Source organism: Lepidochelys kempii, chromosome 1, assembly GCF_965140265.1.
Source record: "Lepidochelys kempii isolate rLepKem1 chromosome 1, rLepKem1.hap2, whole genome shotgun sequence".
Lineage (NCBI taxonomy): Eukaryota > Metazoa > Chordata > Testudines > Cheloniidae > Lepidochelys > Lepidochelys kempii.
The window spans coordinates 142,114,440-142,139,698 of NC_133256.1; the positions used below are offsets into that span (position 1 = coordinate 142,114,440).

The window sequence follows — 25,259 nt, forward strand, 5'->3', positions numbered from 1 at the left end:
TTTTCTCTGGGAGAAAACTGCACATACAAGATGTTATTCTCCTGAACCAGAGAAGCAACAATTTGTGTTTGTACTGGAGTGGTGTGCCCCACAACAAACAACAGTGAGTGTTTTGATAGACTAATGAGGTGGAAGAAAAAGTACAGTGAGGGCTTGTCTACACTTGAAACTCTACAGGGACACAGCTACAGCACCGCAGCTGCACCGCTGTTATGCTTCAGTGTAGACACTACCTATGCCAACAGGAGGCAGTCTCCCATCAGCGTAGGTAATCCACCTCCCTGAGAGGCAGCAGCTAGGTTGACAGAAGAATTCTGTTGGGTTGGCCTGAGGTTTTTTTTTTAAAAAATATGCTAACATTAGAAACACGACTTCAGTACCCAGATAAAACCAAAGATCGTTGTGCAGTTTCATGCTACAAAAAGGGTTCCGTGTCCCTCAGTGAATTGGCAAAGCCACCCAATCCAGCATAAATTGGTCAAACACGTGTGGAACATTTTGCTGTGACACGATCCTACTGACCTAGGTAACCATACGCGCTCTGGCTGAGCTGTAGAGGTGGCCCTGATTAATATCCCCCCACAAGCTAATATTTGTATTGCAAAATTTGTGTTTTTTCATAATCCATAGAATAAACGCAGCAAGAACATTTGCCAAGTAGTAACTGAATCCAATTTGCTTTTACTCTCTTGCCTGATCTTTTTGGGACGTTAAGACATGCCAAGAACTGCATAGGGTATTTTACATATACTCCTTTGGCTTAATTTGCAAGTATTAAAGTCTCACTAACAAAGTCTAAATGCTGTGAGCTATTGACATTTCGTCAATCTTCAAAGAATCTCTCAGTATGGATATGATTAATGTACGTGGCAGCAAATAGTGAAAAGGATATCTATTGTGCACAGAACCATTTAGAAATCTTGAAAATCCTTTTGCATTCCCTTTGTTCCACAGTCTCTCCTTCGCCTGGCTGAGAATAAAGACACAGTCACCGGTTATGCTATAGCTGGTTCCCACCATTCCGATCCTCACTGAGCTGTGCATTCAAGCAAAAAAAGGAACAAACATAAACAACTCCATTCCCATCCATCTACTAGAAAGGAACTCACAGATGCTCCATTATATAACTCCCACTGGAACAGATGAGGCAGAAGATTTGTATAAAAAAAGGGGAAGACTCAGACAAAACAGAAGGTCATTGTAATTGTTTTCATTGATAATCTGTTAACCAATGTTAACACCACTGACATGCTACTTATGCTTTTCCCCCCCTCCGTTTAAAAAAATAAACGTTAGTTGGCCCTGAGAATCACTCTAATTTACTCCTCTTCAGAAATGGTGCAAATATCAGATAAGATTAAGTTCATTTAAAGAATGTGAGAAGAGAAAGGAAAAAAAGCATGACACATTTATTTAATTTGAATTTTAATTATGTATATAAATAGTAACAAGAGATTGAGGAGTTTTGAGACTTGCTACTTGCGGTGCAGATCCTTCAGTAGGATCTGCATGGGCAGACCTTTAAAGCTCTCCGGATGCTGTTGCAGGACTGAGGCCTAAAAGTTTCCAGCTGACAAATTCTAGGCAACGTCCATTCACAGAGAATCCATCCCAGAGTACCAGATAGTGCAAAGTCAGTCTTTCCTGAGGCAGAACACAGGTTAACTATACTTGGAATCAAAACAGATTCTTCAGTCATCTTCCTCTCTCTCTCTCTCTCTCTGTGTGTATATATAGAAAAATGTTGATCTTGTCTAAATCTTCTATGCACCTGTGTCCAAAGGAGGGAAGGAAATAAAATTAATACCGTAGGCTTATTTTTTGCCACTGCTGATTTGCAATTAAAAACCATACTTATTTTGGTTTGCAATTTAATCAACAATTGCTCAAGGCACATTCTAATAAATATAGATATCTTTGTAGTGCAGTGATTTACTTATTTGTATTACAGTAGAATTCATTGTGCTAGGTGCTGTACAAACCCACACAACAAGACCCTGCTGCAAGGAGCTCATACTGTAACTATCACATAAGCCACAGAGAACTTCACTCCTCTGGCTGGGGTATGTTGTGACTGGGGAACATAAGGAGTGGGGAGAGCACTCTCCAACAATACATCCCAACTTGAATTTGCGTAACCAATACGTTTTACCACTGAGCAACTTTTCATGCCTGTTAAATATACAGGACCTGATTCTAATCTGATTTACACTCGTGTAAACCCAGAGTAACTGCATTAAAGTTAACAAAATTAGATAGATGAAGAACCAACAGTAAACATTAATTTTGGGGATCCACCACTATACCCCCTCCCCAATTCCCCTTCTCCAGCCCCCTACTCCTCCCTCCCTGTCTCAGCCCAACCCCACTGCTCAGCTCCTACCAGCCCCCATGCTGTCCTCTCCCAGCTCTGCCCCCTCCTACAGCCCCCGCCACCTTTCCTCTCCCCATCTAGCCACGATTGCTACCAGGCTGCTGACTATCCACTTTTTGCCCCTGTCTGCTTCCTCCACACTGACATTTCCTGGTGCCTAGGGGAAGTGAAATTGTGGGATTTGGGGGTGCCTTTGGGGCACCAAGACTCTTCTCAAAACCCACCATTTGGGAAACATTGCTAAAGGGGGTCTCCACAGCATCACTGCAAAGTCATTCTGTCCTAACAGCATAACCCAAAGACCTGTCCTATAGCAAGTTCAGATGAGTGAGGGCAGGATTTTGCCCAGGCCTGCGGACAGCAATTCCGGGCCCCAGGGCAGAACAGTCAATGAGCCCTCTAGAAAGGGATGTGCCCGCCTGACTGCCTTTGCCACCACCGGTACCACCCCGTGTGCGCCTAGGAGCCAGGACTGGATTAACTTTTTGTGGGCCCGGTGCCAAACATATTTGTGGGCCCCATGAGGGCAATGAAGCATGGCACGGGGAGGTCAGTACCCAGAGCGAGGGGCTGGCCAGGGGCAATGGGGCATGGCATGGATGGGGCTGCCCCGCTCTGTCCAGCCGAGTGCAAGAGCACTGTTTACTGACTGGTGGCCACCAGACTCCCACTGGCCCGCCCAGCACTGTGCTGCAAGTGTGCCCCTTCCCCTTGGGGGGGGGGCAGGGTGGGCCCATGCCGTGCCACACAGCCCCCCCACCCAACACCCCCCAACTTGCTATGCCCAGCCTCCCCCACCCACAGCCCCACCACAACTGCCCAGCGCCCTGCACACCACCATCCCTGTCCAGAACTCCCCCCTGCCCACAGCCCTACCGCAACTGCCCAGCACCCCAACACACACAGATTGCCCCAACCCTGCATGACCCAATGCCCTTCCCCACAGCCCCTCCACTACAACTACACAGCACTCCACACAGACCCCCCCACTGCCTAGTGCCCCAATACACACAGGCTGCCCACCTGCCCAGCAACCCCCAACAAACCCCATCTAGCACTCCAAAACACACAAACCTTCCTCACTGCCCAGCGCCCCCCACCCTCTCTCTCCCCCAGACCCACTCCTCCATGCCTTGACCCCCGGCCGCACTCACCAGCCCTGCTGAGTCAGCACAGAGCAGGAATCCCCTCTCCCAGCACAGTCCTAGGGGGCAGAACAGCTGAAGCTTGGGAACACAGAGCAGTCCCACCCCCTCAGGATCCCACCCAGTCCTCCTTGCCGGTGCCTGCAGCAGAGGGGAGGCATTTCCTTGCAGGGGCGGCATGGGGCAGCCACCGACTTCCCCAGCCCGCTGCTTCTGCAGCGCAGGCCCTGCTGCCCGCCCAGGCGATTAAAAGGGCCGGGGCTCCTGGCCACCACCATTGCTACCCCAGCAGCGGCAGCCGGGGTGGGGGGTGCCCTTTTAAATCATACAGGTCCCTGGGCAATTACCCCTTTGCCCCTCCCTGTCGGCAGGCCTGATTTTGCCCTATTTTAGTAGCCAGAATCAAATATTAGTATTGCAAGTGACTTAAAAGGAGAATGAAATAAAAAGAAAAAAGCACAATCTGACATATTTAAGCATATATCCTAAGCAGTGTAAGTAGAAAAAATGTATCTTGTTAAAAAATTACAGTACTGATCTCCAGCACTGGGATTACCGAAATCTAACAAAATGCCCTGACTCAAGAAAAGTCTATGGACTCTAATCTAAACAGCGATCACAAATCACCAGCCATTCCTCAGCACAGCTGACAACAGACACAGAATTGAGCTTTCACCATCTGGTTCCCTCAGGCCAAGGACTGAGTTTTTTAAGTGGCTCAATGTATAAAAAGTTCATTGTAGCTTCTCTACAGACAACTTGTGGAAAAGTAAGTGGTATTTCAAGGGCTACACTTCCCTCTTTTAACCATTCAAACATATTTAAAGAATTAAATGTTTAAAAGAGTTAAGTAAATAGATATGGTAAAATGGACACCAGAGACACTTCACAAATCAGGACTTTAGACACCAGCTTGCACTGGAGATGTTGTTCAAACTTATTTGCATAATGTGAGTCCAGTACTGGGACTGATAAATTTTGGGAACAGAGCTTTGAAAAATATAAATGTGTAAAGTGAACGTTAAGAGTATGATTCCCCCCTCCCTTTGCTTAGAGACAAATAATTTAGGTAAGTTCTCAAAAGGTGAAATAAAAACATCTTAAAATAGGTCTATTTGTACATAAAATATCTAGTGGTATTGGAAGGACAATTTAATGTTTCTGATTAACCTGACACTTGCAGACTCATCTTTATATACAGAAGACAATATTAACATTTTTGTAGCATTTAGATCCTTCCTAATTCACAGTGAAAAATACTTTAATTACACATCCTCTTCCTTTCTGTTTTCCCTCATGCCTCTAACTCAAGACAAACCTTTTCTCCTCTTTCTTGTGTTTATTTCTATTTTAGGTAGCTAGTTTGAAAAAGGTAAATACATTTTTATTGTTGTAGTTAAAGTTTGAAATAATGTCTATGAATCAGTCACTCAGTCTACTTTTGGAATGGTCAGGAGTTAGCTACAGTAATTACGAATACATTAATGGAAACATTAAAGTGCAACTCTGCTCTTAAAAGTGACTATGTAAAAATGAGGCATTGTTATTCAAGAGATGTGTGCATTCAGTCATAACTGCAGAACCTTTGTTAGTGCCGATGACTCATGAAATTCAATGACCTCAACCTGTTTTTCAAACCTAGATGGAGTTTACAGGGCTGGCAGTTGAGGTGGGGGAGGAACATTTTGCTTGTAAACTGAGCTTATTTGATACAGAAGTCTTTGAGAAACAAACACAAACCCACAATATCACTTTTATAGTCACTTTCTAGAGTAGAATCATTCTTCTGTATAACACAGATTAAAATGGTAGAGATGAGTGTACTGGGAGGGAAGCCCAGAGAACTGACAATGCATCTGTCAACCACATTGTCAATCTTGCAGACAAAACCAAACCAAACATTTCTATACTGTATTTGCAAACTTCAAAGCAGCACTTAAAAAAATTAGCTGGCTATATAACTATGATATGTATATTTTAAACAGGTCCACTATCTTATCAAATAAAATATAGGGGCAGCAGTTTAATGCAAACCTCATTCATGCCACAGATTAATCTATATTATTAACAATAAACAGTAGTAATACTCTTCAGTTACATAGCATTTTTTGTCCTGTGATCTTAACCTGTTTTAAAAAGGTTGATTATCACCCTCATTCCAGGAATGTGGAAACTGAAGGCTAGAGTGGTCATGTGAAGGCTCTGAAGGCTAGAGTGGTCATTGCCCACTAGTGAGTCAGTAGCAAAACCTGAATTAGAACTCACATCACTTCCACGTCTCCTGGTCTGAGCACTGGACAATACTGCCTTCATTTGCCTAGACTGTTTTGAGAAACAATTGTGACCAATCCTTATCCCTTACCTGTTTGATGGGAAGTGATGGCGCATTCTACTTCATGGTTCTTTCTTCACCTGAATTGACGTGTACCTCCACTGGCATGTCATTGTCGGCTTCAGGCTTAAAAAGAAAACACACTATTTAAAATGAAGCCCAACCCACGGTAAGCAATTCTGCCAGAACAGAAACCCTCTTCAAGAGCTAAAAAGAACAGTTACTTACCCTACACAGTAACTGTGGCTCTTCAAGATGATGTAATCAGTGTGGATCCCACTATAGGTGTGCACGCGCCCCACGTGAACAAGGCTGGGTTTTTTGAATGCTAGTGTCAGTCAGTGCATGCGTCTGCATCCCTTCAACCAAAGGCATAAAGGGCCAGGTGTCCACAACTTTCCTTCAGTTCCCTCACAAGTCAAAGCCTGTGTTGCTGAGGTCTCCAAAAAGCAGGGACAGAGGGCAGGCCATGGGATCCACACTGACTACTACACCTCAAAGAACCAGAGGTACTGCAGGGCACATAAATTCATTTTTATTGTTGTAGTTAAAGTTTGAAATAATGTCTATGAATCAGTCACTCAGCCTACTTTTGGAATTGTCAGGAGTTAGCTACAGTAATTACGAATACATTAATGGAAACATTAAAGTGCAGCTCTATTCTTAAAAGTGACTACGTGTAATTCAATCATATCTGCATAACCTTTGTTAATGCTCATCTCCCTCTCTGGGTATGTGTCAGTCTTGTTCTCCCTGTAGGTGGCTGGCAAGCAGTATTCTCTCCGGACATGTGAGTAAGGAGTATCAATCAAATGGCTGACTGAAGAACAACAGCTCTTTCGAACTTAGCATATGCTCTGGTTGCCATGTCAAGAGTATAATAAAAGCCAATGGGCTGCTCCACATGGCTGCCGGACAGATCTTGGAGATCAGCACTTTTCTGAAGCAGACCACGGATGTTGCTTATGTCCTAGTGAAGTGTGCCTTGAGGTTCAATGGGAGCAGCTCACCAGCCAACTAACAGCAGGTGGAAATACACTGTGCGATCCCCTTTGAGATTCTCTGGGATGAGATAGCTTGGCCTTTCAATGTGCTGTATATGGCCACCAAGAAGCACAGAGAAAATCTGAAAGGCTTGGTCCCAGGGGTGATGGGTGGAGCCCCCCTTTGGGGAGGCTAGCCCCCGGCTCCACCCCTTCCTCCCTCGACCCCCTCACCCCACAGCCAGAGCCACAAGCGCCCCCCCGATGGCTGGAGGCGCCCCGGGCCAGCCAGAGCCACAGCCGCGCCTCCCCTCTCCAGACCCCAAGCTGCCCTGGGAAAAAGTGTCTCACTCTCGCTAAGAAGCTTTAGATATGGCCCATGCAGGTTCCGGGGCGGCTGAGGCGGCGGTATTTGCTACTCCGCTTCCTGGAGTCCAGAGAGATTACTGATGAAACCAGGAAGCTGAATAGCACATACCACCTCCTCAGCCATCCCAGAACCTGCATGAGCATAATAAAGCAAAAACTTCCCCCCAAACCCCGCAACTGGGGGTCTGGTAGCTGCAGCAGTGCCAGGGGAGGCTCAGCCTCCCCTGGCCTATTATACCCACTGCCCATGCTTGGTCCTGTTGATGTCATAAAGTAAGACCCTGAAAATATCAAGAGTATAAAGCTTCTTTTCTCTGGGCGAAGAATGTGGCTTCAAGAAGAAGACTGGTAAGGTAATAGACCAGCTCAGGTGCAATTCCAAGACCACTTTAGGGATGAACTTAAAGTGTGGTTTCATTACCACTTTGTCCTTGTGGAAGGATGTATCTGGTGATCCAGCCATAAAAAGTTACAGTTCACTGACTCTCCACGGTGATATGATGATTACAAGAAAGAGGGTTTTGATGGTGAGTTGGTTTAATGAACACTCTGCTAATCGTTTGAATGGAGGCTCCATACACTGTAGGAGAACAACATTAAGCTCTCATATGGGAGTCGGGTCTCTAAATGGAGGGTAGATATGAAGAAGACCCTTGAGGCACACAAGACTGAATGAGCCCGTACTGGGGCATAAGACGCCGATACTACTGCAAGATGGATTTTAAGGGAGCTAGACAGTAGACCTGCCTGTATCAGGAGAAGTACATAGTCCAGAATCTTTATTGTCAGAGCCTCTACTGAATTCACATAGTTCTGGGCTGTCTATGGGAAATCTTTTCCATTTCGAGGAACAGTTTTCCTGGTGGAAGGTTCCTACCTTTGTAAAATAATTTCCCGATCCTGCTAATCCAGCCAACGTGTCCAGCGATTATGGGTCTGGTTGCAATATTTGACCCTGGTTCTGTGATAGCATGCCCAGACAGGTGGGAAGACATATGAGAAGCTGACTGGATATCTGACAGAATGAGCTGCCTCAGCCCGTAGGGAACTATCATGACGACTGTAGGATTATATATGATCTTGGATATTATCTTGAGGATTAGGGGGATCGGTGACAAGGCATTTAGGAGTCCTCAAGAACACCAGAGTAGAAAGGCATCTAGAAGGGAGCTGAAGCTCACACCTCCTTTTGGAGCATAAGTCCACGCTGATCGATAATAAGTGTGGGAATACATTTAAAATGGGAGTCCCCCACTGGTGAAATATCAGGTCCAGGATGGATTTTTGCAGTGGACACTCATGGCTGGCTACCACATTCTTATTCAGAAAAGTCTGTTGTGTTGTTGCTGCCCCCTGGTAGGTGCAGCGCTAACGGGTCACTCTATACTGATAGCACTATTCCCAAAACCCAATTGTCTTGGGGGGGGGGGGGGGAGGAAGATGATCAAGCCCCTACTTGTTTGCTTATATAGCACATCAACAACATGTAGCCCCTCAGGATCTGCACTGCCGAGTTCTGGAAGACAGGAAGAAAAGCTACAGCCCTCAGTTCCAAAATGTTCACATGGAGTTCAATATCATCCTGAGACCACATTTTGAAGTGGTTCAGGTGTGCACCCCAGCTTGTCTCTGATGCATCTGTGTCCAAGGTCATCGTCGGAGAGAGGACTGAGAAGGGCACTCCCTTTCTTGCATGGTGACTAGAGCCACTGAACATGAGCTCCCACAGGACTTGGGGCGAGATCATGACTTGTTTGTCCGCATGATGGCTGGATAGGGAGTAGACAACCCTCAGCCATCATTGTAGAGGCTGCAGGTGAAGTCTGATAAGCAGCAGCACATACTTGCATGTGGAACATAGCCAAGGAGCCCCAGTACACAATATCATTGATCACGTCCATGTGTCCTGCACTACTGACTGAAGGAACCAGAACCTGTACTCTAGCAGGAAAACTTTTCCCAAACTGGAGTCAAGTAGAGAGCCTATGACCTATATCATCTGCGCAAGTGCGAGAGACACTTCTCGTAGTCCACCAGGAGTCCCCAAGTAGAACAGGGAAGGGTATGGTCTAGGGCTGTTACAATTTCCTCCTGGAACATGCCCCAATCAGCCAAGTGACATGGATTCCCCGTTTCCTTAGATGTGTCACCATTATGGCCAGGCACTTGGTAAAATCTCTCGGTGCTGTAGAAAGTCCAAAGGGCAGAATCCTGTACTAATAAAGGTTGGACTCTACTGTGAACCTTGGGTACTTCCTGTGGGCCAGATGGATGGCAGTGTTTATCCTGCAAGTTCACAGCCACAAACCAGCCTTGAGCTTGGAGCAATGGAAAGATGGCGGCAAGCATGACTACTTGAACTGGAGATAGCATATATATTTGTTGAGCCTTCTCAGTCTAGGATAAGATAAAAACCCATTCTTCTTTAGAATAAAGAAATACCGGGAATAGAAGCCTCTTCCCCTGAGGAAATTCCTCTATGGCTCCTAAACAAAGCAACAAGGCCACTTCTGTTCAAAATAGGCTTTCGTGAGAAGGGTCCCCAAAGAGAACATGGAAGGGGGCAGTCAGCGGAACTGGATGGAGTAGTCATGGGCATTGATGTCCAGCACGTATCTGTCTGAGGTCCAGGCACGGTGGAATGGAGCAAGATGACTTCCGAATGTCATGCTCCATGGACTAGTTCTGATGCAGCTCTCAAATGTCTCATCTACTCTGCTGACAAATCTTGGCAGAGTGTGGGGCAAAGATTGAGGAAGGTGGTTGCCCCTTGTTCTACATCAGATGTTTCTTGGTATGGAACTCTATTTGTCGGTGGTAAGATGGAGTACGTTGTCTCTGCTGGTGAAATGGTTGAGGGCGGTACAACTTTCAGTAATGTGGGGAAGCATAGATCCTGAAGGAGTGTAAAGTCATTTTAGAATCTCTCAGCAAACATAGGGTGCTGTCACTCCTTTCAGTGAACATTTCCAAACCCTGGAAGGCCAAGTCCTTAATTATGGCTTGTGCCTTGCAAGGGATGCTCGAAACTAGGAGCCATGACACACTCTGCATAATCACTGTGGTGGCCACAGACCTGGCTGCAGTGTCCAAGGCATCTATTGCTGCCTGAAAGGCCATCTTGGCCACCAGTTGACCTTCCTTACATAAGAACGGCCATACTGGGTCAGACCAAAAGGTCCATCTAGCCCAGTATCCTGTCTTTCAACAGTGGCCGTTGCCCAGTGCCCCAGAGGGGAATGAACAGAACAGGTAATCATCAAGTGATCCATCCCATCACTCATTCCCAGCTTCTGGCAAACAGAGACTAGGGACACCATCCCTGTCCATTCTGGCTAATGGCCATTGATGGACATATCCTCCATAAATTTATCTAGTTCTTTTTTGAACCCTGTTATAGTCTTGGCTTTCACAACATTCTCTGGCAAGGAATTCCACAGGTTGACTATGCGTTGGGTGAAAAAAATGTCCTTTTATGATATCTTTCAGCTCCTCTCTCCCTTCATGAGGGAGCTTTGCCAGAGAGCTGTAGAGAAAGCAAGGTGACTGCAATCTGCACCAAACTCCTGAAAGGCCTTGAAATTGTACACTGAAGAGGCTACCACCTTGTCCATGGATGACGAGTAGAGGTCCTCAGAAAGTGAAAGCTTTAGATCTTGCTCCTCTCTGTATTCCAGTGACTGAGATCTCGCTAACAAAGCCTTGGGATGGGGGGGGCGGGGCTCCTCCTCTTCCGCAACAGCTGGGGGATTGGTGGGCCCCCTACAGCCCCAACAATGCCACAGTAGCATTCCATGTGTACAGATAGGGTGGCAGGTTGAAGGCCAGACCAGCGCCAATCCTGGCATTCTAGTGGTTGAGATCTGTAGAGACCCTCAGGGTCTCTTGGTGGCACCATTCAGACACCAGCAGAGATGGGTCCCTGCTGGACACCAGCAAAAAGGCATGTCCTGGGTATTGTGAGGAGTACAGTTGGCATTGATTGGTAAGGCACTATGAGTGCAGGTGGTGCTGAGAGTGGCTCTGGTGCATCCCGAGTCCATCCTGTCAGTGCCACAGTCAACATCCATGGGGAGTGTTTCTGATGCCAGGCCCAGTGAAGTCTGCTCCTTTCCATCCATCTTCAAGTCCTGCAGGACTTGGTTGAATTGCCACCCAACAGCCTCCTGTCTCTCTGTGAGAAGACATCAAGCTCATGTCTCCGTGTCTGAGAAAGGCTCTTTCAGCACCCTGCTTCCATTTCTGAGATGTTGACAGCTTTGGTGCCAGGAGCGGTACTGATGCCAATGCTGATGCTGCATCTGGTTTCTCTGCAGAGGTTTTTGGAATCACCTGCCTAACAGATGGAACACTAGAAGATGCAAGCTTGAGCATAAAAGAGGTCTTTGAGATTTAAAGTGGAATCAGATCCAATTGTCCTTATATTCTAGGTCTTGAACCCAGGCCTGAAGAGCTGCTAGGCAGAAGACATCTCCATGCAGCCACTCAGTGTGAGCCACAATCAGCTTGCGCTCCACTACCCATGACCCGCTGAGGACACAGACAAAAGGAAGCCCCACTTCAAGGGGTCTGACGGACAGCAGCCCCCTGGCTCCTGACTTTCTATAAACTCAAGGGATGTTCCAGAAAGTGTCCAGCCAACAGCACAGATCTCCTGTAGCTTTCCTGACCACTCTTGCTCCATGTTCTCGAACTCCTGGCTTGAACCTCACCTCGATTTGGACCTCACCTCCTGACTCAGACCCTGAAAGTTGACTTGGACTCTGATCCTTGGTATCGACCCTGGCTTGGAACTTGACTATGAACTCCTATGCTCCTCTCAGCCTCAAATTTGACCCTGCTCTGACCCCTATTCTCAACAGCCCTGGTCAGGATCCTGACACAGAAGAACCACAGATTGCTCCCGAAGATGGGAGCTTCAGCCTCACGTCTTTCAAATTGCAGGTTCTTGCAGAGAAGCAGAGGAAGACTGAGCCCTTGCCTGTGATGTGGGACTCTCCCAAGCAGAATAGGTATATGCTGTGACCATCTTTCAGAAGAATTAGTTCATCACAGGACAGTCTAGACTTGCTAGATGCCTGCAGGTTTTGAGTCCACCGATTCTAAGTCCCTGTACGGGGGACGGTCTGTATGGGATGAGGGCTGTACAGAGGGGTCTGCTTAGCGGCTTTTGGTTCAACAAGCACTAGAACAGATTAGAATGATCAAAATACAGGAAAAAGTAGTTCTGAAGAGTTTCAGAAAATTTTTAAGAAGTTTGGCCAAACCTAAAGTCTAGCGGTTGCACACCAACTAGAGTCCATCTCACCAGTATGGGTGATAAGAGGGAACTTAGGGAGTGTCACAGTCACCCCACTCTTTATACCCTCACATGGGAGCACACGGCAGGAACACTGCTATTCAAAAAAAGCCCCAGTCTCATGTGCACCTACACTGGGATCCACATTGACGCAAACCCAAAGAACAATCACTTCTTGCAAAATGAAATGGTCAATGAATCTAACGTTCACTTTCTCTCTCCTGCCTCACACGCAAAATTGTTCCCAAAATATTTCTAGATTTAAGTCATCCTGTGTTTGGTTTAACACTAAGTAATGGAAGAACAGTAGTTCAGTAAAAGATGCTTTAACTGATTCATTTTTGTCTGCACTAATTACAGAAGTAGAAAATTTCCCACAGATGTAGATACCATTTTGCATTCTTAGAATTCCGTGTTGACTTATACAATAGACCCCTTTTACACTATACCCTTTGGAAGTGTGTTCTCACGCTACCTCTGCGGTGAACAGAAATTAAAGACTGAAGAAAGGCTTATTAGAGCATCTTTTCAGCCTCCCTGCCAATGCAAGAATGTTCCCTACAGCGTATATTCAAATCTAGTTTTAAATGGGTTTCACTAAGAATATTTCCATAACTTCCACAACTTCCACTGAGAGACTATTCCACAGTCAGACCTTACTACCTGAACAAGTGTTCTGACATTAAGCTTTTGCTTTATTTATTCCATTACTCCTAGTTAAACCCTTTTGAACTTCTCTGTGGTATGAAGCTCTGCTATATCTGCTTCCAAGTGGATTTAGCCTGTTTACATCTGGTTTTAACAACCCCATCTTATGCAATTCCAAAACACTTCCAAATATAAGTGTGCTACTGTAGCATGGGGTTGAAATTTAATTTAATTTTCTCTCTATAGCAATAAAGAATATTTCACTAACCTCACCTAAATACAATTGTGAGCAACAAATTATTTGGAGCGAAGGTTTGACACAAATTAAAATTTCACAATACAGTTAAACTGTAACGGGAGTTCACAAATAAATTCTAGGAATGAGGAACCACATTTTCTTTTACTTTTTACATCACCAAGCATGCCGTCAACATTTAATAAACAATTATGTTTGTATAATCACTTCAATAGTCCTTTTGGGATGCATTAACTTTTACAGAGACACAAAAATCCCTGCCTTAAAAAGATTACAATCCGATAAGTCCTCATTCATCCACGTGGCTGGATCCTTATGCAGAACCTCATTTAAGCCACGATAGATATGTCAATATGATCAGTACGGATGTGATTGCAGGAGTGGATCCCAATCCTGCAAGGTTTCCCTCACGCATGGTCCTCTTGATTTGGATCAGACACTAACTTATTTCAAACAACTAGGGCTTTTCTTTTTTCTTCTCCCCCGTCCCCTAAACTGCTTTGCAGAATTTCTTCCTACCATGTCTCTCAAAATGTTTGGAGTTTCATACAAATACACTTATAAAATTTAAGTATTGAAGCTTAGTCCAATGGTCTCAGGTTTTTATTTTCTTTATTTAAAGACGTGCATTTGGGGATTTTTTTATTTTATATTTTAAAGACCTCTCCTTCCCTAAAAAAAAAAAAAGCCTCCTGTTCTGACAGCAGTCACATTCTTTACATATTTAAATGAAATCTGATGACCCCACTCACCTGAAAACACATTCATAAAGAACATAAAAATAAACCTTGTAAATTACTACACTCTAAAATGTGAAATGTTTCCTCAGGGGTGGATGAATAATTTCAGTTTCCAAATGTGACTGATGTCAGGACAGATCTCAACCACTGCTCACTCCTCAGTAAATGAACTAAAAATAAATTACTTATTGAGGGCTCTGACACTGGGTTCCCCGCCTCATTTGTTTTGTTTTTTTAAATGCCAAAACAAACAGAATTTAGGCCAATTTCTTTTTCCACAAAAGAGAAAACGAAACTCTTGGAAAAATCTGTTGACGTCATACCAACCAAAGGGTTTTAGCAGATAGCTGATCTCTTACTAGACGGAAATGCCATAACACTACATTAGCTCTCCCAAAGTGGATCTGTATATGAGCAACAACTGTGCACAAGATACACTTTTCGAGTACCAGAGGAGACAAAAAAAAGTGTTCTGTGAAAGCACAGGCTGATTAATCAATGGAGTCCTTAACATGTGCTCATTCACTCCCCTCTTTACATCAGACATATTCATGGAGTTTTTTTTTTTTTTTAATACTGTATATGACAGTATTATCTACTTAGATTTACGTTATCTTCAGGATTAAATCAAAGTAACAAATATTACCATATGCTGTGAGCCTCAAAAAGCTAGCAAAGGTCAGGACAGGTTAGAACTTGGATGGCAGAGTTCCTGCAACCAACCAGACACTGCAGAAAATGGTGGTGTTGACCCAATATGTAGAATTCTGCCTTGCATCAATGGCCCCAGTCTGCTATTTAGGGGCATTGTGCTGATGGAAGTGTCATCTTTTGACTCTTTGACTTATATGAAATTTAGGCTCAAATTTCCAAGCTGCTTTTGAAAATGGGATTTAGGAACCTCGGCACTTAGCCACTTTTTGCAAGAGTAGGAGCGTTACTCCCAGTGCCAGTACAGATCATTCCATTCTGGCTACCTAAATTCCCCCTACAGTTTCAGTCAGATACTATACTTTTCACTTTCTACCCTAAACTGTGGGTAGTGTTGTTATGCATTGTTAAACATCTGCCATGTTTTGACCTTAAAGGGGCTGACGCTGTGTTCCCTACAGTGTGTACAAAAGTAAAAGAATTAAAGTGCTTTGCGATCCTTTGGGATGAAAAGCACCATTTGAATGTCAAGAGAACACTGAACAGAAAATGACTGCACAGAATATATTTGCTTTAAACCTTCAATATTTGAGTTAGCAATTAAAAGTAGGTCTCAGGACATTTTATACCCCAGATGCTAATGCCTAAGGAAGACAGACATTAACCATCACTCAATCAATTAAAAACAATTTTTAAAAATCAATTACACAGAAGAAATAGATATAAATTATTAGAATCACTTTTGTGCATATTTTCCTTCTATACAGAAAGCGAGAGAAGCACCACAGCCAGCTATCAGAATAATACTACACATCCAAGAGTGGGCTGCCTTTTCTAAAAATTTGTTCATAGCATTACAGTTCAGACAGAAGCAAAAGTCACAGGAACCCATGACTTTCCTGCTATCCTCCCTAGAAGCCTGTTACCGACGGCCAATTCCCGTTGCAATCCAGCATCTATACTGAGAAAACCTCATCTGCTCATGGGGGTTATATCAGACTTGATTCTTGCACCTATAGGTTCACCATTTGTTTCCTTCCTACATTTATAACTTGGAGGTCTGGCTGGACTCACAACTCTGTTTAGCAGAGTAGATACCATAATCCATGCCTTTAACACTTCAACTATTGTAATATGAAGTATTTGGAGCGAAGCGTTACGAATACTCAAGTTGAAACAGCTGCAACTACCGGCCTACTTAATATATAGAGCATCTAATCAAGAGCATGGCATCTGTGCTTTGGGATCTGTACTGGTTACCAACTGGCTTCCAAATAGAACTGATGGTGTTTATTCTAACCTATTAAATTCTATATAATACTTGGATGTGCCTACTTGAGAGACTGCCTCTCCCCCTGTGCAACACTGCTGCAGCTATAGACTGTAGCAGCCCTCGAGTTAGAATACCTTCACTAACAAGAGGGTAAAGCTGGCAGACTGATGTCCATGACTTTACTCATTTAAGGCTCAAAATAGTCCAATTTTACTAACATTTAGGGCATGCTGCATGCAAGGTGTTGCTAGAATACAGGTGGCACAGGGTGGAGTTTGAGGTATTGTGGGATATGGGGCGGTATCTTATTGAGACTCTCAGTTGTTGTAAAGGGATGGAGCTGATTGAATAATATTGACAAATGATGTCATTTTCAGTGATGACAGAGTGCTAAGGTGCATATATTGTAATGTATTTTCCTAAATCAAAAGAAAAATAAAAAAGTTCAAATCCATCTTCTTACATTACTTTACTTGATGTTAATACAAGGCTCAATCTGTTTTTAAGCATTCTAAAATCCATATGCTTATTCAGATTGTCTTGCAAATTGTTCAGCCTCTGCTCCAAAAGGAGTTCCTGAAATACAGCTACCTTAAAAAGAAGTAATATCAAATTTTGTGGGGTTTTTTATAACTTTTTTTTTTTTTGCATACACCTGTGGTTCAGACTATGGATCTGATCATCCCCAAACTAATATCCCCAACTGGGGTTTGATCTCAGCTAGTGACAGGCTTTCCTTGCTGCTTTGGGGAAACAATATTTTAAAAAGACTTTTGAAGCACAAGTTGGATTTACAATGTGACTTGAGCCAAGTTGATGAACAGGAGGAAGGAATTTACATACATGTAGCAGGACAGGGGCTCTGTTGCCAGTCAGACTATGTCTGCACTATAAACTTAAGTGGACCTATGTTACGTTGACTTACAGCCACCACAGTAATTGCTGCAGTGGTTCATAACAACACTGCTCTCCTTCTGTCAGTGGTGCACGTCCTCACCAGGAGCACTTCCCACCGACTAAAGAGGGGCAGTGTGGGGGGCTGAGAGCCAGAACACTCAGCTCCTCATGTAGCTCCCTGCTGGTAGCCCAGTGCCCCACCAGCAGCCTCTCCCTGCTCAGCCTCTCAGCTCCCCTCCTGGAATGAGGCTGGACACCAAGCGCAGAGCTCCATGATGGGCACAGCCAGGTTCCCAGTGGGGAGCTGGAAGCTGACACACCAGGGGGATAGCTGGGTTCCCGGAAGAGAGAGCCGTGTCCAGAGTCTGGTCAGCTGCCAGGCTCCTGGCAGGGAGCAGAGAGCCCAGGGGCGCAGACTAGCTCTCTGCGGGGAGTGAGGAGCCTGGGCGGCAGCCTGGCTTGGAGCAGAGACTGGGCAGCAGGTCGGTTGGGGAGTCAGGAGCCAGCTTTCTTGTCAATTTCACAGCTCCAGCAGAGCCGTGAAATTGACAAGAATGACAGCCAATAGATGCAAGTAACAGTGTCTACAGGGACCCTGCATGGCCCAAACTACACCTACATAAAATCTATGCCTCTCGTGGAGGTGGAGTTATGTTGGTGTATTACGGCACTTACATTTACGGGAGCAAGGCTGTTGTGCGCACACTGACATAATTAGGTGTCCGTAAGCTGCTTTAAGGTAACCTAATGCTGTACGGTAAACCAGGCCTGAGTGACTCAAGTAGACATGCTGTGAGCATTGAACCCAAGTAGCACCCAGATACTGCAAGTTTGAGTACTGCTGTCAGTAACTTTCTGAGAATATATGTTGTGCACATTAGTCACTTTCCACCTGCATTCTGCTAATTTTACCCTGAGAAAAAAGCATCTGGGTTAAGAACAAATATTTCAAAGTGTTCTAAAATCCATGTGTACTCCTGCCAGATTTTGAAGGGAAGGTATATTTTGGTGGGTACAAAGAGAAAGCTTTAGCTTCCTTTTGAATAGTTATTAACAGGCTCTTGCTATTTTCCCCAGACCAGCTTCCCTAGTTTCTTCACAAAGTGTATATGTCTGCAGGGAGGCATTTTCCAGTTGGAAAGTATTTCTTTATATGTGTAGTACATACTTGGGCTGCTGCTCCTTCTGCTTCCAGCCCCCCCAGGCAAACACTCACTAAACGCCATGCCCGCTGACTGTTTAAAAAGTAATACAGACCCGTATCTGGGGTGAGTTTCTGCCTCCAGAGAGCCCAACCCTTTAGGGGTCTGGTGACAAAGTCCAAAGAAATAAGATAACCAGACTTGTAATAAAGTTAAAACTACTCCTCCCAGGCATTTATGCTGGGGTTCCAGGCTGTCCCCAGTCATCTGAAGGTGCCACCCAAATTAACACAGGAGAGATTGACAACAGCTCCAGCTCTCTTGCCCTCAGAGAAGGAGCCTGTTTATTAACCAATCCCCATTCCCAGTATACCCCATACACATTGCAGCAGCCCTTCCTAGGACTCCTCCATGGACTCCCTCCAGATGGCTGAGAGAGAAGGGAGCTTTGCTGCACCTACACTTCAAGACTCTGGTCCCAGACAGACAGACAGCCTTGGACCTCCTTAAGCCACAAACTGCCACTGGGACTACCTCCTCTCTATTAATGGCTGCTTCATTTCCTGGGTCTCTTTGCAATAAAACTCCTGGAATAGATCATGGCCCCAGAGAACTCCTTCCTCAGTCTTAAAGGGTCAGTGCATCACATCATACCCACCCTAGTTTAGTTTGTCATGTTGCTATATCTTCTGTCTCACAATAATTTTCACAATACTTTGTTAGTCTTGCAAGACTAGCTGTTTAACTGGGGTTAATCTGCAAAATATGAGATGGACGGCAATCCTATAATACAGCTGTTGGTGTTAATTCAGGTGTGTGTGTGTGAGATTTAAGTTCCATAGACAGATATTTAGAAGAGGCAGAGCAGCTCAGGAGCTAGGAATGTAAGACTCAAGTCTACAGATGGAATTGTCCATGAATCTTTTCAAAGGCACAGTAGCTTTACGTTATGCATCTGAACCTGTATTTCTTTAAATGGCCAGTAAAATCAAAACGGTGATCTGACACCACAGACTCTCTCCCCTGCACATAATTCTAAGTAAACTTCTCCCTGGAAATAACTGATTTGGCTTTTTACAGACAGCGTGCTTCACTAAACTGTCTGCATACACTTCTCAGCTGTCACAATTTGTTTAATCTGTTCTATGGGCCATACAAGATAGACACAAAGCTGTTACAGTTCACTAGTCTGTATGAAGGGTAATTGAAATTTCTATTAACTAGAAGAACCCAAGCAAAGCATTAAGATGCTTAACAGGAAGCCCTCTACATAAACTTGAGGCAGGATGTAAAATACAAATTAAACATTCTCTCATAAAGTAACCACTCACTAAAAGGTCCACATTTCTTACAAATCAATGCAAATGATCAGATACACATAGCTTTCATTTTTAGCACAATCCAGTTTCTGTTGCAATTTATGTTTGACTCAATCACAGAAAAGGCATGGCCACAATTTTGGTGCAAAAAGATAAGTCAGTCATTCTTCTGTGGCTCTGCTGAGCTGTGGCTCTCTGTTCCCTTGTGCTAATGCTGCATGCTGACTTGTTGGTTTCACTTCCTTCTTCACATTTCTCCACATTTTTCTCTGATTTAGGGTCAGGAGTTTCTTGAAATCCTTCAATTTATATTACAAAATTAAACTCTGTGGGCACATCTGAATGCTGCAAACAGGAGGAGCCTTTTTTTAAAAAACTCTTTATGTACTTATGACCTTCAGAAGGGGTTTTCCCACAAATCCTTACCAGCTTAACTTTCTGCTGTGATTATAAGCCTCAAAGATACAGCTTCAACACTGTTGTGCTGTTAGGAGTCTTAACAGTGCTTCAAAACCAAGGAAAATTATGCCGCGTGTAAGGCTAGATCTACTTTACAAGCCCTACAGTGGCACAGCTGCAGTTACACTGCTGCAGCTCTGCAGTACAGACAGTTGCTACAGTGACAAAAGGAATGTTTCTGTCACTGTATTGTAAATCCAACCTCTTGAGAGGTGGTAGCTAGGTCGACAGACAAATTCTTCCGTTGACTTAGTGGTGTCTATACTGGGGCTTAGATCAGCTTAACAACATCTCTCAGCGGCGTGAAAAATTCCTGAATGACATAGGTAGGCCGCCTTAAGATTTAGGTATAGATGAGGCCTAAGTCTGAATCAGAGACCTTACTTCAGTGTGACTTTGCAATTGCTCACTGTAAGTTATACGGTCATTCTAAAAACGTGAATCTGCCCCTGCCCCATCCTCATCCATCCCTTGGTGTCCCCCCACCCCTTTTTCTAAATATCTGTCTATGGTATTTATATGCCCCCCTACTCCCCACACACACACATACACACTACTGATTCATCTAAGCACCTCACATTTTTCTTTCAGCGTAGTTCTCTTCAACACCCCATGACGTAGTAAAGTAGTATTTATCTGCATTGAGCGCTGAGGCACAAGACAGACTGATTTGTCAAAAGTCACCCAGGAAGTCTGTAGGGGAGCAGGAAACTGAACCTATGTCTCCAAGTCCCAGGCTAACCACTACACCAGTGAGTCCCAAACTTCTTCATGCCGAGACCCCCTTTGCGCTCATATCTGTTAATGCAACTCCCCTGGTACTTAGTATTCATGCTGGCTTTGCGCAAACAAACACTCCATCTTAAACAGTCTACTTTGAAAACTAATGGGTGGGTAGCCAGGCCCAGATTAACCACTGTGAGCTTGGTGCACTTGCACAGGGACACCAACTACCAGACTAAACAAAAAGGAGAGACAATTGAAGGCCCGCGGGCCACATTCAACCTGCCAGATCATTTTATTTGGACCTCCACCCCGCATGCTGGAAGGGCAGGGAATCCCCAACCTTTCCCAATCTCACTGTGATGGTCCTGCATCCACCACATGGAGCTTGGGACCTTCTGCTGGCCATAAAAGGCATGATGCTGCCGCAAGAGCACTCTATTGCTTGGGGAGCAGACGGTGCTGCCCAGCTGTCTGCTTAAGCTTTCTTGCATTTTCTCCCCCCTTATCTCACAGCCCCCTGGTGATCTCTGCGTCATGTCCCACAGTTTGGGAACCCCTGCACCAGACCATCCTTCCTCTCTTCAAGTACATCAGTTTCATAAGTCATGCAATGTATTACTAAGATAATTACTGGTGTGCAGTAGCTAACCCCCAGACATGGGAGGAAGTGTTCTCCATCATTACAACTGATCCTAACACAAAGCCAATCAGAACAGAGTTCTAAGTTTGCCAAGCCACCTCTTTGTTCAAAATATTACTATTTTCCCTTAAATCATAAAGCCTCTCGCACCTCTTCTTATAGACGACCATACATACTGCAACTGCACATCATCTGGCCAGAGGCCAGAACAAATCTTTTGAGAGATGCTAGTACCAAACTACCAACTGGGTGGCTGGAAACATGCAAGGAACAAAGGCCAACTAAGCAGTGCGGAGATTGAAGTAATTTAGGGGTTTTGGAACCTTAATACCTTGAAGTCCAACCACCTTATACTTGGACTGATGGAGCAGAGAAGTTAGCCTGCTGAGAGGGGAGTGAGAATTGGAGAAAGAAGGGACATGCATGAGTTATGAGTGGATGGGAATGTGAAATGAACCATAGCAGGGCTGGAACATAGGCTTCACTCCTCTCTGGTGGAAGGAAATCTGACACTGCTATTGGTGTTTGATTCAGGACAGAAGGGGGAAAAGAAAAAGAAAAATGTGATTTAATTCAAAGGAACACAAAATAGTAAACATGTAGACATTTAATAATCTTTATTAATGCTGGTAATGTATTGTGAATGACATTAAGATCCCAAAATGCTTGCCATACTCTACACAAAATACATTTATCCAAACAGCCTGCTTCATCATCAAAATGCAGCCACATCTGTGGCAGGAAGCCATGATCTTTGAACAACATAAAACAGGGCAGAAGGGACGTATGCTGTATTGAACTGAAAGTACAAATGAATGTTAGGTAGGTTACAATGAATAATCACTCAGTTGGATTTTAGCCAGGACCCTGGGTCAACATGTTGGCTCTTACAAAAAGTGCCAAAATATTTTAATAAATTGGTATTTGAAAAATTATACCTTCAGTAATACCGTGTTGACAGCACTGTGACAGGGCACAGATTCAGAAGATGACTACCTCTGAAAGAATCAAACTTGTGAGAATTTATCATCAGAATTTAGGTAACTTGTCCAAAGATATTAAATAAAATAGTATATTTCTCTCTCTAAACACATATAAGCTAATTACCTCTACAAAGTACTATTTGTTTTAAGGCCTGGATGATAGGAGTGTCCAGAGTCTAGTAAAACAGTGCAAGAGGAGGTCATTATGCTGCTGCATTGCCTACCAGGGTGACAACAAAGCTACCTCAATTTTCATAAATATTTACCCCCTCCCCCCAAAAAAAGCAAAATTGAGAAAAGCAGTTTGATAAGGGGTTCTATTTTACTTTTCCAATGAGTTACTACTAATGAAATTTAACAATTTTAATGTTACTTTGAAGTAGACAAAATCCTTTGAAGCAATTGGTAAATTTTTTCTTAAGGTTCAGATCTTAAAACCTGTTTATTAAAAAATAAAAGTTTGCATCTGCAGACATGGCAGGATCAGAATCATTCATTCACAACACTCCCCTCTTCTTTCTTAGTACCCTTAGCTGATTATATCTTAGTGGTGGAGAAAAAAAATTCCCAACAAAATTTCTGGGAAGCCTAGATTGAAACTAGTTTAAGATATTCCCAGTACTTAGAGAGAAAGTATCTTTTTTTGTCTTCAGAGCCATCAACTTTTTTTTTTGGTTTATAAACAGAGCAATTCAAGTCTCAATCTATCATCCTCTACCCCAACCATCAATGTTGTGCCTTTAAATTATCCTCTATTTTGGAAATTAAATCCCTTTGACTTCTTACCTTGTCACTTGCTTTTTTCCCAGATTTCTTCTTTTTAGGACTATCCTTCCAGAGAGATTCTACAGCTACATATCCTTGCAGACTCCAGTCATACAACCTTGAACCAATGACCTTTAAAACAAGAGGTTAGAAGAGCAAATCAGTTTAAGAACCATCTGAGACGGGTTTATTCTTATTACAATATAAATGGTTCCATAATCCACCAAGCCCCTTAACTGGGACTGTTTTACAAAACATTCATGCTGCTCAAGTATGGAATGTACAGCTTCACTAAAAACACACCATAAAAAGGACGACAACAAAAAATCCCCATAAAAATGGTTTACTGTGATACAGTGGTTGGAACAAAGTATAAAGAGAGGTGAATTTTAAAATAACCTTAAGCAATTCTGAAATGTAAGCAATTTGCAGGTTTTGAAACTCTAGTACACTGTATTATATGCATTTCAGATTTTGCTATTTTTAAAATAGATTTTAGTCTTTGTAATACCATTTTAGAAAGATTAGTAATATTTTCCCTATTGATTTTGCCATCATTTGATCATTTTATATTTCACAGCTTTGCTCCAATAACAGGAATCAACATAAGTAGCTCCCTTCTGATTACTTTTGTCTGTCCATCATTATCACAAATGGCAGCAAGATTACGTACAGTTCTCTGAAAAGTGTCTGTTAGTAAGCTCCTAAAGTACAAAGGAACCAGTCACGCTCACAGTTTTGGCTATGTCCCACCAAAATGGAGTTGCCCTGAGGCCCTTCCCCACTCAGCCTCCTCCACCTGAGGCCCTGCCTATGTCCTGTCCCCCCAGAGAATGCCCCCTCCCACGCCTCTCTCCGCCCTCACCCCCAAAGGCCTCTTTGCCCGCACCTCTCTGCCTCTCAGGGCGCGAGCAGCGGGGGCCGTATGGAAAGCGACAGAGAAACAAGAGTGGCAGGGGGCCACCTGGGAAGAGTGGGATGTGGGAGCGGGGCCTTGAGGGAGAGCATGGGACGGGCCATGGCCTGGGCACGCTTTCGGCGGTGGTGCTCCAAAAGGCCAGTGGCACTTCTTCAGAAGGAGGTGCGGTACCTCCTGTTTGGGGAGGGTTTAGCCTCCCCGGCCTATTACACCCGCTGCCCCTGTCTTCAGCCTAAGGTTGAAAATGAAAAACGACCTCATATTGGCCTTCTTTCAGATGGCAAAGAACAAAAAAAAATGGACATTCTGCTTGCTTAGACACTTACTAAATACAATTTTTAGACTGGAAGCTCTTCAGGGTATAGACTGTATCTTATGGTGTTCGTACAGCAGCTAGCACAATGGAGTCCCAGCAGTTAGCACAATCAAGCTCTGAATCAGACTCAGGCTCTAGAGCAGTGTTTCTCAACCAGGGGCATGCGTAACCTTGAAGGTACGCTGAGATCTTCCGGGGGAACATCAACTCATCTAGATATTTGCCAAGTTTTATAACAGGATACATAAAAAGCACTAGTGAAGTCAGTACAAACTAAATTTTCATACAGACAGCTTGTTTATACTGCTCCATATACTATACACTGAAATGTAAGTACAATATTTATATTCCAGTTGATTTTATTATATGGTAAAAAGAGAAAGTAAGCAATTTTTCAGTAATAGTGTGCTATGACATTTTTATGTCTGATTTTGTAAGCAAATAGTTTTTAAATAAGGTGAAACTTGGGGTATGCAAGACAAATCAGACTCCTGAAAGGGGTACAGCAGTCTGGAAAGGTTGAGAGCCACTGCTCTTAGACTATATTGTACATTTTATGCACACAAACCACACCCTACTTTTGGAGGATTGTGGATAACAAAATTGTGTGCGTGTTCCATCCAAACTGCAATGAGGAGCAACTTCTTCTCTGTGGAGTACATAAGACAGACCAGTTCTCCTTTTCTGACTGCTGTCAGATCTGCCACTCAAATCAAAATAATGAGGATTTTTAGATGCAGGGTCAGATCAACAGCTTGTCTGCCTATCTACAAGTTTCTAATGAACTCACCGCGTATTCTTGAAAGAGAAAATAATGCACAACACACAGGAATCTTCCTCCTGCCTTAAAATCAAGTTGAATTTTCAAATGGTAAGAAGCAGCTGTAGCATTCCATACTCTCCGTCACCCTTAGCATGGATCCTTCTCAGACCTTCATTACAATGCACCATTAAGCTTTACTGTTTATGCTAAGAGAAACAAGGCTTCACTGTACAACATACCCCACGTCAGTGTGTGGTTAA

General features: G+C 43.9%; 1 protein-coding gene across 3 annotated transcripts in view; it reads right to left on the reverse strand.

Annotated features, from left to right (window-relative positions):
• Positions 1 to 1,408: 1,408 nt before the first annotated feature.
• APOO (apolipoprotein O) overlaps positions 1,409 to 25,259 on the reverse strand; it is a 71,831-nt gene continuing 47,980 nt past the window's right edge. For all 3 annotated transcript variants that reach the window (XM_073357623.1, XM_073357604.1, XM_073357613.1), the window contains 3 exons: positions 23,023 to 23,133; positions 5,882 to 5,977; positions 1,409 to 1,771 (listed from right to left, as the gene is read on the reverse strand). In XM_073357623.1, coding sequence (XP_073213724.1) covers positions 5,909 to 5,977; positions 23,023 to 23,133 — 180 coding nt within the window. In that variant the 3' untranslated portion in view covers positions 1,409 to 1,771; positions 5,882 to 5,908. The remainder of the gene's footprint in view (positions 1,772 to 5,881; positions 5,978 to 23,022; positions 23,134 to 25,259) is intronic.